The sequence below is a fragment of the Anticarsia gemmatalis genome, chromosome 7 (assembly GCF_050436995.1).
Source record: "Anticarsia gemmatalis isolate Benzon Research Colony breed Stoneville strain chromosome 7, ilAntGemm2 primary, whole genome shotgun sequence".
In the NCBI taxonomy this organism is placed as follows: domain Eukaryota; kingdom Metazoa; phylum Arthropoda; class Insecta; order Lepidoptera; family Erebidae; genus Anticarsia; species Anticarsia gemmatalis.
In genome coordinates this window covers 2,732,248-2,747,003 of record NC_134751.1, presented here as the reverse complement: position 1 = coordinate 2,747,003, position 14,756 = coordinate 2,732,248, and the positions used below count along the sequence as shown (strand labels likewise).

General features: G+C 40.1%; 1 protein-coding gene across 3 annotated transcripts in view; it reads right to left on the bottom strand.

Annotated features, from left to right (window-relative positions):
* Positions 1-401: 401 nt before the first annotated feature.
* Positions 402-14,756, bottom strand: part of jing (AE binding protein 2 jing) — a 131,521-nt gene continuing 117,166 nt past the window's right edge. For 2 of the 3 annotated variants that reach the window (XM_076116502.1, XM_076116503.1), the window contains exons 2-6: positions 10,746-13,461; positions 9,937-10,116; positions 7,486-7,627; positions 6,337-6,547; positions 402-4,396 (exon numbers count right to left, since the gene is read on the bottom strand). In XM_076116502.1, the coding sequence (XP_075972617.1) occupies positions 4,093-4,396; positions 6,337-6,547; positions 7,486-7,627; positions 9,937-10,116; positions 10,746-13,461 (3,553 nt within the window). In that variant the 3' untranslated portion in view covers positions 402-4,092. Of the gene's footprint in view, positions 5,937-6,336; positions 6,548-7,485; positions 7,628-9,936; positions 10,117-10,745; positions 13,462-14,756 lie in introns of all 3 variants that reach the window. The other variant, XM_076116504.1, reaches the window with a different exon arrangement.

Below are 14,756 nucleotides of genomic sequence, written 5' to 3'. Positions count from 1 at the left end.
GTAATCAACCTGAATGATACAGTCGTAGATACTTTTTTCGTAACGAATTTAAGGTGCAATCATCGTAAGGTCGTTTCTGCATTGCATATACTTACCGCTTCTAATCAAGGTTGTTTTAAGCCAAGGTTCAAATAATATAATAAAACACTTTTTTATCAATCATACAATATGTATTTAATATAAGATACAGTACTTGTGACAGGTGGACAAACCATTTTATTGAAAAAAATCCTTAATAATCACTACATTGAACAAATTTCAAATTTAAATTAACATTCACTATTATTATGCCCAAATGTGTGATAAATTAATTGAGGTAGATTACCCATCAGCTCGTGGGTTCAAAATTATAATTAATTTCACCGATTTCACCATAGGGTATAAGCAAATAAGACAACGCATTAAACATTATACTATATATAATTAAATATCTACAAATTGAATAAGTAGTGCACACTATTTGGAATACACAGGCTCCACATAGTTACTATTGTATTCAAACATTTACAATAAACGAGAACATTCATATAATAAACGCATCATATAGGAAACGTGTTTGAAAGACAACTTGCGAATTACCACTAGACTATCCCCGCGGCGTCACCCGGGGGCTGAACCCGGTCCGTGTCCGGGACTCGAATCCCGGACGCCTAGTCCCGGGCGAGCGTGCAACGCTCTGTCCCGGGCTCGCCGCTGCTCTCGCTTCCCTAAGGCCCGACCAGGCGCGAAGCAAATTACAGTACTATGCAGAATAATACTTAATAATAAATACTTAACTATTTACATTCCATCAATTTCTGAGTAGGTGCGAACAGATAGATAAAAACTACAATGTACAAAGCAGTTGTTATATAGGTGTTCGCCGTAGCAACGTTCAGCGCGTCTGCATCACGGCTGTAATGTGTTTCACGCCTTCACTTCACATACATCAGTGGATGAGTGGACACTGAGTGGGTACTGAGTGGACACACGGCACTAACTCAATCACAAACTATAGGGTACAACACAACATTGGCAGCGGCTACCATTGTTCCCCGTTGTATACTCTGTCACGTAATACGATTTTGCATGCGAGTGAGCCCGCCGGTTTAACTAAAATGACTATTCGCTGAGCAATGTGTGAACGGTCGCGCGCTCCACGGACATGCAAAACCAAACTGAAACCACATCGACACGACAACTATGACTATTGTGGCAGTGATAAAAATATATTGTATCTTTTCGCGCTTACCAATACTTCTATATCAATGTATTTTCGATATAATTTCATCGTCTCGCCCGACGAGGTACGTTCACAAAATATCATCTCTGACTACTTTTCGAACAACTATCACTAATCTAATTAATTTTAGTCCGATTATTTGCCAAACACTAGACATCTTATCGCGTCGTATATAGCGAAACGAAATTTGTACTCAAGCATTTTGATAGGCCAAAATGTACGTTTGTTTGTGTGTCTAACTTTGTTCTAGTTAAATAAAATTTAAATTGAGCGACACTTAACACGTCGACAGAGACGCATCGTAAGTAACATTCACGCATCGCAATAACAAGGATCCTCTCATACATTCTGATCATTAATCTGTTACACTGCCGATTCTGAGATCATATAATCAAGTCCATTCTGTTACGGATAGAACAACAAAACTCATTTTGTCTTTCTGATTTTGGTGTCGAATTTCACTACAAAAATAATTTATTAAAAAGCGAGCCAATAAAATATGGCACTACGATCAGTGCTGACGAAAAAAATAATTAGTCTAATTTTTTAAATTCATTAAAAAAATAATCAGTACGTTGGAAACGCTCCAAAAGGAAGTCTGTACGTTTAGCATACGATCCCCTAAAACACGCGAACAATCAGGCACCAACTTGACTACTAGAGAAATTTTCCTAAACACTTCTTTGGGTGTCCGCCGACTGCGGACACGGACACGCCCGCGCCCGACCCTCCCTCTATAGTACCAATATACACATTCAATTTTCACATTATTAGTCTAGGGGCCGATTTACACTACTAAATGAATCTAATAAAATCTCCGTTCCTGTTACGATAAGCGATAGTTTGAAAAATACGTTATGGTGTTTTTGTATTATATTAATTAAGATAACACCACGTTCACACAATTTATTCGTCCTAACTTAACGCTATAGGCACTAACTAAAAAATACTAGCGAGATCGTGTGAGCACAGAACACAATTTTATATTCACTTGTAAAATCCCTTATGGCTAAAAGGCATTAATAATCTGACAACTTCTGTATAGGGGCATCCAAAAACGTTTTAACATCTAAACTTTGTATTGACGTTAAATCATTGGCATGTATTACGAACTGAGCTATACTATAAAAACATTCGGAGTCACATTTCGGAACTTTTCTGTATAAATGCACTTAGATCATGGAAACTTCCACGATATTATAAAATGAACATTACAATTTGGTGTTACTCCTAAACATTAATGACGAATTCGTAGTCCAAAAATACGATCTTAATTTGGAGTTTAGAACATTTGTCAGGTCATATATGTCTATAACCATAAATAGCTTACATTATTATTGAACATCTCAAGGCTCCTTATTTCAATGATCTAAAGACATTTGCCGCTACAATAATTATTACTTTCACATAGCCTTTACTATCTTCACAGTACGCGCCGTTTGTACAACAATATCTTCTATATTAATGATTATATACAATACAATGATGCACGCACACATTTACAAACAACAAACACGCTTACGATATAATTATGGCGTAATTTAGAATCACATTCGATTAACTATGAAGACATTAAATGTATCTGTTGTTGGTAAATGCGTACAATTTCAACAAAATTATCTAACGGCTACAATATCTGTGAGGCTCGCCAGGTGGCGACACTGAGTTTGGAAGTCATCTTATTTGTAGTATATAATTTTTGTTAAGTTTTAAATAGTCTAGGATTTCTACTTCAGTGGCGCCAACCGTGTCATGTGAACAGATCGTACGCCATTATAATGAAATAAACTATTTATATAAAACGATTGTACTACAAACGGTCAACGTCCATTTAACAAACATATTCACATCTCATATATTGTAATAGAACTCCACTCTATATCTTTAAAATCACCGCTACGCTATTGTAAATGTAAAATTTATGTATCACACAAAAATACGGCTAATCTTGTGCGTGGAAACGAACATCGGTTATAATTTTATCAATACAAATCTTATCACAAAGTTATTGCTAACAGTATAGTCGAGGTTAACACGTTGTAACACGAGTAATGGCAGTGTATCGGTACTGTTCAGACAGCTGTTGATTCCGTAGCGTTATATATCAATATCGTTCGTAAGTCTATGAGCGAGTTTCGTCTGATATGAGTAGGACAGTAAGTGAACACCGTGTCGGTACCGTGCTGTACGAGGCACTTCCCGGAGGCTTGTCCGGCGACGAGACGCGGGGACCGAATTACAACTAAAAGCGAAATCAATCGAATACTAAGCTAAACCGATATACGATACGTTCTATGTACAGGTTGGCAGTGATGCGTATCGCTGGTCGTTCTCTTACACTAACTTATCTAGCAGACTAACCGTCTGTGCGTCTATACACTAGCTCGCCTATATTACATCGAATACGAACTCGGTACTCACTATACACTCGGAACTAACTATGTACACGTTTCGATCGCGCCGCGTTCACCGCCACGAGGATGAACGGACGCGTTAAGGCTCGATACTTCGACCGTTCAATATCATTATAAAAAAGCATCAGTCTTGTGAATAAAATTTAACTCTCTGCTGTATAAGCAGTCTAAACCGCGTCGCGGACCTCAACAATCTTTGGCGAGAATTTTCCTAAGTCGGATATCGTCGGCCGCGGCCCGAATCAACATCTGTCTCGCTCGAACGGAGCGACCGGAACGGCGCCGGCGCCCGAAAATACGTCCCGCTCGCGCGATAAATAATACAAAACGACAATACTCGAACATCAAAACGCGAATCGTTCGCGAAAAATAATCGAACACTCCCCGGGCTCGAAAAATAAAACTCGTATTTTCGGGCGGCGGCGCGCGGCGGGCGGCCGTGCGGGGCCGGGCGCACTATCGGCCGCAGGGCCAGAAGGAGTTCCCGCCGTGGCGGCGGCCCATCTTGCGCTTCTTGGCGCCGCTGGGCGCGGGCGCGGCGTCCTCGCGGTAGGGCAGCGGCTCGGCGCGGCACTCGGGCTCGGCGCGGCGCCGGCGCGGCGCGGGCCGGCGCAAGGCGCGCCGCGGCCCGGCGCCGGCCGCGCGGTACGCGGCGCAGAACTGCGAGTACAGGCGCGCCTTGGTCGGCGCCGGCAGCGCCGCGATCTCCACGCGCCGCACGCGCGCCACGTCCTTCTCCGGCACCCACTCGTCCTCGAGCCTGTAGAAATATGCGATCTTTAGAGCTCGTCCACGAGTGCGCCACACAGGTGTGACTGCAAACACAATCTTTAGTATTGCGACAATTTGATGTAATGATGGTCCGCATCTGCAATAAACTGGTCACAATTTGGAATACGTCGTTCGTGTTCGTATATTTTCGTTTGGAACATATACGATTGTTGCCCTTGTGTTTGCAGTGATCGTGGGTACCAATCCCGAGTGAAAACATGCGCATCTAAAAGCTTCTCCTATGGAGACATCGAATAATATAATTGGCTAATTGAACAGTAAAAACCATAAAAAATTTACGATAAACGAAAAAGTGAACATTTATACCGACATCTAAAATGAAATAGGACTGGCAACCCTCGAGAGATGCTAGCAATAAACGACGACTAACCACGATAAACCATAGGAACTTTAAAAGTAAATATTGCCAGTAGAAAAACTTGCGAGTATTGAGATCAATAAGATAAACTGTATCAATGCCAGCAACTTATTCTAATCACCTGTGTGGCACTTAAATGGCAACATTGAGCATGCTAAGCCAAGCCAACTGCTTGGGGATCAACTGCGTATCATCGACAAAGTTGTGAAATACAATTTCAAAATAAGTACATTCATCTTTTATACAATCATAGCAAATGTGAAATGAACACACTTCGAATAAAAAAAAAGTAGACCAAGATTAATAAATTTGAGTGTTGCCATATTTTCACACCAAGGTCGATGTCACTGAGATGCCAATTATAAGCATTATGTTGCCATATTATGTTAGTGCCAAATTTTGAACAAAGGATTGCAAGTGATCCCCTAAATTGCTTAATAAAATTACCGTGCACTAGAAAATAATATAAGAAATTGAACAAATTATAAACTACCGAATCCGTGTTAAATTAGCTATATGATGATAAAAAATTATGATTACGTACGTCATTGTCAAGAATTCGAAAATTTGTCCTTTGAAATATGCTAACAGATTAGTCCTTTTATGAGACACCTAAATGAAAAATGATATTAAATAGCAAAATTAAAAAGTGCACTATGAATACTGAAATTGGTCCAAAAATATGAATAAAATGTTATAGTTCTAAACATCGAAATGGTTCTCGAAAGACCCACCTGTGTTTACCTGAACACATTAAGAAATATACATTCCGCTGTCGACTAAATCGTAAATACTCATATTAGTAATGTTTCATTAGTTTTGTACTACTAAATAGATGAGTATGACCTAGTAATATACGATTTTTGCCTACAATATCTTACACTAGAATATGTCCCAGAAAAAAGCATTTGAGAATTGTTTGCTGATCAAATAGGTTCTTAAAGACCACAACGCCCCCTTTTGGTAATAATACAGCACATATTCCCTAACTATAAGTTAAACAAAGTTACCCAGTCAGGAACTCCATATTCCGTTCTGTACAAGGGAGATTGGACTCTAAAGGAGAATTTAGCAACAGTCCTGTTTCAGTCAAATAATAAAGTACTACTACCCAATGTGTGATGACGGTAACAATAACTCCAATGCTTACCTGAAAACACCATACATTGTGATATCGACGAATATACAATAATATCGTAATTATATGTATTTTTCATTAATGATATTACAAAGTACTTTTATTTTTGCAATTATACTGGTAGGATAATTTAAACACATTAAACATTTTACAACACTAAAATTCTGAACAGTTTTAGTCGTATTACTTTCTTACAGGTCTCTGTTACAAACAACCAAGCTGGGTAAAGATCGTATAACACCATTTTTAACTCGTAGAGTTGGGAAGCGTGCGCTTGCGCACCACGAACACTATTCCGTTATAACTACAGTATTAGCTAGATTGTGAATCTGTGCCTAAAATATGTTTACCCAACTTAGTTCCCCTATTGTCCAGCTGGAAACCCCAAAGTAAGTGTATTGTATATACTAACACATGCGGCGGGTGGTAGGTGACGAGCGCCTCGCGGCGCTGGCTGGCGGCGTTGTACCGCGAGGCGCGCAGCTCGGCGCGCAGCGTCAGCGTGTGGCGCCCCGCCGGCTCGCGCAGCGGGCACCCGCCGCCCAGCCGCCAGCGCGTCACGCGCGCCAGGCGCCACGCCAGCCCCTCCATCATGCCCGCGTCGAAGAAGTCGAACATGCGAGCTGCAAATTATAAAACCTCTCATTAGATACAAAAGTATGGGAAGTTTTCGATTTACAGGTAGCGAGTATCTGTCAATTAAACCGTTATTGTTTTGCCACACGAAGTCATTGATTAATTACTAATGATAGTAAAATACTATTTGGCTAATAGGCATACAACAAATATTCTTATAACCATTCATTACACTCTGACAAATATTGTTGTTGTAATACTTCATCCTATTGCTTAATATGCTTTTGAGGTCTGTCTCAATATCATTTCATCCTAATTAAATTAATTTGTACAAAAAAGATCTATCAACATACGGCTAAATAAGTCCAATTAATGATAGAATGTTTTAATTACAGTATAATAAAAAACTGTATCACAAATAAACGACACGTGTAATCCATCATCGTACAACAAAGAACAAATAGTATCGAGTTCTCACGACAATTACTTATTAACTATAATTACTTCCCTTTAGAGAAAAAACTAGTCTCGTCTATTGAACAAATCGGCTGTCTTAACAGAAAAGTAGCTTCTTATTACATTTTAATAAGGAAAGACATAGCTGAGAAATGGCACCAATTAAAAAACAATTTTATAATGACAGTAATACACGTTTTTTTAGTTTAAAGTAAAGCAGTTCTAAGTGGGCACGACACTTGTAATCCTTAATAAAGAGATCACAATTTTATCAATTTCTAAAATATCGATTTGTTTAATTATTAACATGATATTCATTTCATTAACCAAGAAAAATGCATAGTTCTTGAACGTCTGCAAAGTCTCCAACCTGCACTAGGCCAGTGTGGTGGACTGAAGGCCTGAAACCTTATTTCGAGAGGAAAGCCTTGCCCAGCAGTGGGACATTAATGAGTTAAATTTTAACCAAGAAAAAAAAATAACCAGGTAATAAAAATTTAAGGAAATTATGTTGTAATTTGGTACTTACCAGACCATGGTTGTCGTCTATACCGCAGTTTCTTTCCATTCCTTCTTATGAGCTTGACAGAGCTGTCTGCAGTCTTCTTATTATTGCTGTTGCTTGGCGACGCCTCGTTGAAATGATTGTTCACATGTCGCTCCAATAACGTCTGCAAAATTTAGTAGTATACGTCAGTACAGAACGCGCATTCCACATGGCCAGGATTGTGGTTAAATTTTGAATATTATATACCCATATACTATGATAATATTTGTTAAAAAGCAGATAGGTTACATAAACTTTTCCATGACAAAAAACGCGCACTGTCAAGTACAAATTGGCCTCAAGACCCACTTTGATTAACACTTTTTATAGTAAGTGTAACCTATATACCTTTTTCAATCATATAATCATTGCCTATACATATATACTTATTGTTCTGTGCCTATATCCTAGCATTTAAATGTTCATATTGTTTGTAAACAATGTAAAGTACTTTTGATCGCGGAAGAAATAAAGTTTATAGGGTAAAGTTCAAAATGTTTTGTCTTTAATTCTATTGTTATTGTTGACGTAATTGTAGGAAGTTTTAATTTGTTTCGAGACAAAATTAATACTTGTAATTATAGATTGTTCACGACGTTTATTTAATTTGTTTATCGATGTATAAAAACTCGGATTGTTATAGCAGTTAGTAAGCACTTTTGAATGTCGATTGTTAGATCACTATTCAATGTTATTTATCGTTTGTCCTTACGAACTAATTAAATCTAACACAGTTTTTATCTCTACTACAGTACTTGCTTATAAATCTACACTTATCCGGGCTCGGTGGGTCGTGACGAAAAATAAATAAATATAATCTACTTCATTGCATTTAGCACTTCGACAGCCTAACACGCGGAAAAGCTACCGTACTGGGAATAAGAGAATGGATATAATTCAAATAGATATAGCTATGATTATCTCGTTGACAATTGTATAGCGGTCAAAGGGTTAAACCTAACGAATAGATGTGTCTATAAATAATAAATAAAATGTGAGGAGTTTCCAGAAGGTTCCCTCTGGCCTCGTCGCGGTATCCTTGGGAAAGAAAACATATCACAAGTTTATCGTTCAATATATACAGCGTGGTCGTAAATAACCGTCGATATGGCGACATCACGCGAGCTTTTGCTTCAATTTTGGAGGGCATACGCGAACTATATAACGTTTAGGGTTGCCACCCTGTTTGTTATATTGTGTTGTATAAAACATTTTTATAATTAGAAAATACTATTTTTTTTATAGGGCGAAATAGTATACGGAAGATAGTGCATTAAACAAGGCTTTAGACATTTTAGAAATCTTGAATCAATTAAGAGGAATATGTTCGGAATAAAACACGTTCACAACCTAATAAAAGTTTACTATTCGTGATATTTTCTTTTCCTAAATGGTGACAACCCTATGTTATAGAATTATAATAGTAACAGTGATGTGCCATACTATCTAGTGATGGGATCACATCACAAATGATTCAAGATGAGCGCATTATTTAATCGAAATGAAAATTATCTAAACAAGTACTGATTGTATCGAATAATCGTTGTGTTGTTATCATTTTAATTTTAGTCCTACGTATAAGATTGAACCGATTGACGAACTCGATTCTTCAATCACGTTGATATGATCCAATCACTCGATTGGACGTCATTCACGTGATGAGAATACAAAGTGATTACATTTTAGATTGATTATAGAGTAAATTGTACAATTCCAAAAATAGTATACATGTAAGGATACATTTTTAAAACCGTAGTTTACAATTAAAAGATCTAAAAGTATTACTAATCTATATTGAGTTTCCTAGGATTTTATTACATACGATTTACAATATTTTGAATGAGATTTTCTAAAGACAAAATCATTAATATTGATAAACGAATTTATCTCAGTCACCATGAAAAATATTCCCTAACCGTCAGATTATATTTAGCATTTTACATTTTATGTTTGTTATTCAATGTTACATTGTTTTTATGTATAACCTGTATAGTATAGTAATAATCTTGTAAAAGTTCGATATGCATATAAATTGTTTACAGTAGAGTACAGTATGTATACTTGGGACTATAACAATGTTTGCTAATTCTGACATAACACAATAACTAGTAAGTAGTCGTATTTTAATAACTTCTATGTCTGTTGTAGTTGGGTAGTATTTAAAAGTAGATAAACGAACTGAAGATGCAAATGTTCTTAATATACTGATGGTTGTGACAATGATCTTTTAAATAAACAAAAAATATCGAATCTGTCCGCTAATATCCATTTCACATCACGAAATAGACTATGTTATAGTGAAGAACCAAAATAATAATAATTTTTATAGATCAAATGAAAATTCCAATTACTAAAAAAATTTAACTGTTTTTATCATAACAATTTGCATATTCAGTTGCGTAATGCGTAATGAAATAAAGCCCGTAATTATACCTGCGTAGAGAACCGTCGCTCGCAGCCGTCGACGATGCACTTGAACGGCTTGTTCCCGCCGTGCGTGAGCGTGTGCCGCTCCAGCCACAGTCGCGAGCATGATGGCTTGCCTCGCACCTTGCATTGCTCCCATAGACATACGTAGTTCTCTTTACCCGCTTGAGGCTCTACGTGGACGCTCTGGAAATAATAAAGAAATGTGTTAGTAAAGGCATAATTGTGTTAAAATATTATTGACCCTACTACGCATTTAAAGTGGATAAATAAATAAATATCATTGGACATCTCACACATGGTCATCTGATTCCGAACTAAACAGTGCTTTTACTATGGTAACCATATAACTAATAACCTTATTTATATACTTCTAAATAAATTCTGATATTTCTTTACAATACAGAGCATGCATGCTATATTCGTGGTCGACAGAACAACATAAACTTTACATCAGTCACTTATGTTGAAGTGCATTCTGACCCCAATGAATATTGTTAATAAGAAAAAGTTCTACAAGTGTTTTTTCAAAGACATGCATGCAATAAGTCTAGTTTTATATCAAGAATCTATGGTAGATCACGTTACATCATTATAAAATGAAAAAGTCTAAACGTAATAAAAATCAAAGAAATTTTATGCATGAGGTACTCGTTCCTTACTTCATAATATCTTAATAAAACATTGCGCAAAGTAATTAGAATCTTAAGTAGTTTCATTACTAGAAATCAATATTAAGTGAAGCTGAACTAACATGCAATGCAAACGCTTTATATAAAAAATGAAATTTAATGAGAAATGTCATGTAAACAAACCTGTAAATGTTCTAAAAGATCGGGGTCGCCGTCAAACTCCCTTTTGCAGTTCTCCCACAGGCACACGGTGACGGTGGACGTAGTGTCCGTGCTCGACGTCCGCTGGTCACTGTCCGGCTTCGTCAAGCTCTTCGGCGGAAACCGCAGCGTCTTCGGCTGCTTTAGAATTGGACTCTTCTGACTCGGCGCCTCCACAGAACACACACTCACACATAAAGATAACGAAGAATCTTCATCACACTCTTTGCTCGTTTGAGAATCACTCGGCGAATCTATGGATTTATCCGTCCCTATCCCCGATTCTGATTCCGTTGTAGTACTACAGAAATTAGCTTCTATCACAGTGTTGTGGACGTCTGACGATACGTCCTTCAGAACAGTTATCTGCGTGAAGATCGTCTCCTCCCGTCTTACGACCTCCTCTGCCTTCTCCGTATCAACGCTCATTTCCTGACTCGTGTCGTTTTTCTTTGTCTCTTCACATTTTTCTTTCTCTCGAATTTTCTCCGCCGCCAACTCTCCTAGTTTTTCCGCTATACTACTAACATGCGCGAAAGGCCTCATGTTCATCTTATTCGATTCTAACTGAACTATGTTATTGTTCACCGTCTTGGACAACCACGGTATATCACACTTTGAAGGTAGCAAGTCACTTATCTCTGGTTCCTTGACTGTGCTGCTGGGTGGATCCGTGCCCTGGATCGGATTGTCGGGCGGTTTCACCGGAGCTATGGGTATACTACTCGAGTGTAGCGCCTGTGTCGTAAAGTTGGCGGTAATAGGCGGTGGATGATGCACTATGGGATTCGAACAAGTGGTCTGCGAAGACGACGCAGGGTGCGTATTCGTATAGCTCCAAGTTTCTTTCACGTTTATATTTGGCACAGATGTGACAATAAAACCGGGCTGTGGCATTAGGACGGGATGGCTAAAATTGACAGCGTAATTCGGTTTCGATTGAACTGTCATTCCGACAGCTTGCATTCCCGCAACGTTTTTATTCATCACTGGAATAGATTGACTCGTTACCGGCGCAGGTTTGTTTACATTCGGGTACGGCGAAGGCACAGTGTTAGCGAGCTTCAATAAAGTTCCGTTTAACCCGTTTATCAAAAACGACGCCGCCTGTTGCGTTTGTAAAGGGTCTACGAAATTAGGAATCTTAGCCATAAGATTTGGTATTTGAACAACAGTTCCATTTATATTTTGCACTAGAGGAAACACCAGTTGCCCGTTTAGTTTTGTAGGACTTGGCACGTTTGTTCGATTGAAGGCTGTCATATTATTAATATTATTCTGTTGGGCTGTTAAACTTGCGCCGTTGAAAGTTTGCGGAGATAAACTATTCTGCGGTATCCTTAATGTGGTAAGCATCACATTCTGTGGGACTGCGACAAAAGATGCCAAGTTGTTTGGAGTCACTGATCCGTTGCAGGGTGGTGGTATGTTTATCTGATGGCAGTTTTGTAAATTTGTTACAGGTACATTGAGATTACCGAGACTCCCGTTCACGGTCATAGACACTTGATGAACACCATTTGGTATATTCATCTTAGGAGCAGTGCTCGCTTCGCCTGGGACTGCAGGTTTTATTGGAGTATTCTGTGGTGAATTCGTACAATTTTGTTTCTGTAACTGAACTTGCTGTTTGAGATTATTAGCTTTTGACCACGTAAGATTTTTGCTGTTCGCTATACAGGCTGATGACTTTCGATTGGTCCTCTTTGCAGGCTGTGTTGGCTTTTTAAGAACCTCCTTTTTCACAGGCATTGATTTAGTTATAGGATTTAAATTTAAGTTGTTAGATCCACACGTGACTCCATTCATTCGGCTATCCAGTTTGGTCGTGGAACTCACTACGCCGTTCATTTTGCTAGCATCGGTTCTTATTGTCTTTTTAGGCGAGTGACTTGCTGAAGTTGCAGGCGCTATCCTTAGACCGATCAGATCACTTGATGACGGGATGGGAACTTTGCGCTTAGCAGATTCTGATGTCTTACTAACTACTCCATTGGCGGATGGGTCCGGTGACATCTTTATTTCAAGGCCCTGCTTCTTTCTGTCTATCAGACCTTTTAGAAACCCTGCCGTAAGTTTTTCCTTGGATAAGGTTTCGGTTGAGTGTCGAACTTCCAAAAAACCATTCAAATTCGTGTGGCTCTTCTCTTGCATATCTTTAGGCCGACTGAACTCTGTCATACCGTTCAACTTGGCATTCGACGTCGTTTTACTGAGATCTGCCGCTTTCGTATCGTCGACAATTCCGTTCACGCTAGTGGCAGTCGACTTTCGTGCAGCGGCTTCCGATTGCTTGCTGACGTCCATTAATACTTTAGGACTGAGAGTTTGCGACAGATAAGATATATACTTCTCGAGGTCGTGTGTGACCCCGTTCTTAGGTAGGCACTTTTTCTTGGTGTCATCGTTGTGGGCGGCGGCGTCACGCTTGAGCCCGTTCTGCGGCTTCATCTTGTGGTTAAAGTACTCGGTGATGCGGCGATGTGGCGGCGCCTGCGGCCGGCGCACGGGCGCAGGTTGCGGCGCGAGGCGGCGCGGCGGCGGCGGCGCCGGCTCACTCGCCCACGGTGGCATGCGCGCGCCCGCGCTCTCTTCCGCGGTGCTGCACGACGACTCGGGGCTGCGCGGGGAGCCCGGCTCGGTGATGTCGCTACCGCTGCACCCGCCGCTCTCCGTCGGACTCAGCACCGCCACGCCACTGAAACGAAACAATTGCACACTTAGTATTTGTTACGAACCGCACATAGAGGCGGATATGAATCACGGTGACCTCACCGTGGCCCAGATGTCACGGATCACGTTAGAAGTTTAATGACAATCAGCTGTTGAATAGTTGGGATCGATCGCGCGCGGGTCGGTCCGCGGCGGCGTGAGCGGGACGGCGCGACGTGCCCGCGTCGGGCTCGCGACGAGCGCCGCAAGGTGCAATGCCCCGGCGGTCCAGTGCAGTGACGCAACGAGACTGCACTGACCGAACGACCGTCCGGAGCGAACGCACACATTATTATTTTTGGCCGCGTGACATTCACCGCACGTAGACTCGACGCGACTACACACTGTGACGAATGAACTAACAATTTTACTTATTGTTCACGTATTTGAAAAGGTGTTTTATTATTTAAGTACGCTTTTATATTCACTGGCGGGACGACGCCGGTGGTGGGTATCAATCATACGTCTCACGCTGACACTTACGTGACTTACAAAGTGAGATGGCTGCCGCTTATTTATCTATAATAGCGCAACTCTAGCTTCACACGTGAAATGTTTATTCTGGGGGCATACTCCCGCGTAACCCGTTTTAGAATCTTTTGTTGGCGAGATCCACAGGTAAAAGTCGAATAACACAATTTTGAGGCGCAACCTCCAGTGCGTCGGTGTGCCGTATTATGAGCTCTGTGGTTTTGCGGCTGGGTGTTATTTTTCCGTGGGAAGTGTCGCGGGGTGGGCGAGGGTGGTGTCTCGCGTCGAGGGCGCACCCTCGCCCTTTGTGAAGCCACAACGCATACTCATAACTACGCTACGTTCGTACGTTCCCCTTCTTTCTCGCACTTCGTGGGGAGCTTTGTTGCTAATTGACCCAATTTTTTAAGAAGTTTTTTGTACTGAAGATTTTCCAAGCAGGTATCTGTCTATCTGGAAGGGGAGTTCTTAATTTGATACCGAACATCGTTAAGTCCGTCGGAGTTTTTAATTCGGGAAACTTTTCATTTCCTTTAATGAGAGCAGGATTAAAGGTCTACTGTTTGAGGATTTTTTACGACGCGATGTCAGGATTGTAAAATTGTTTTCAATTAATTTGATGTTCATCTAATACTTTTCAAGTGGTTCACTCGTTTGTACGGTACTAATATTTAGATTTCTCGATTCGGAGCGATCAAACAAAGCAAGAAGCAGCTTGTAAAACATAACCATACCTATAGGGCAGAACTAGATACGTCATCAAACCGGCCGGAACAAAGTTATTCGTTAATATGTTTTTTTGCGAATTGT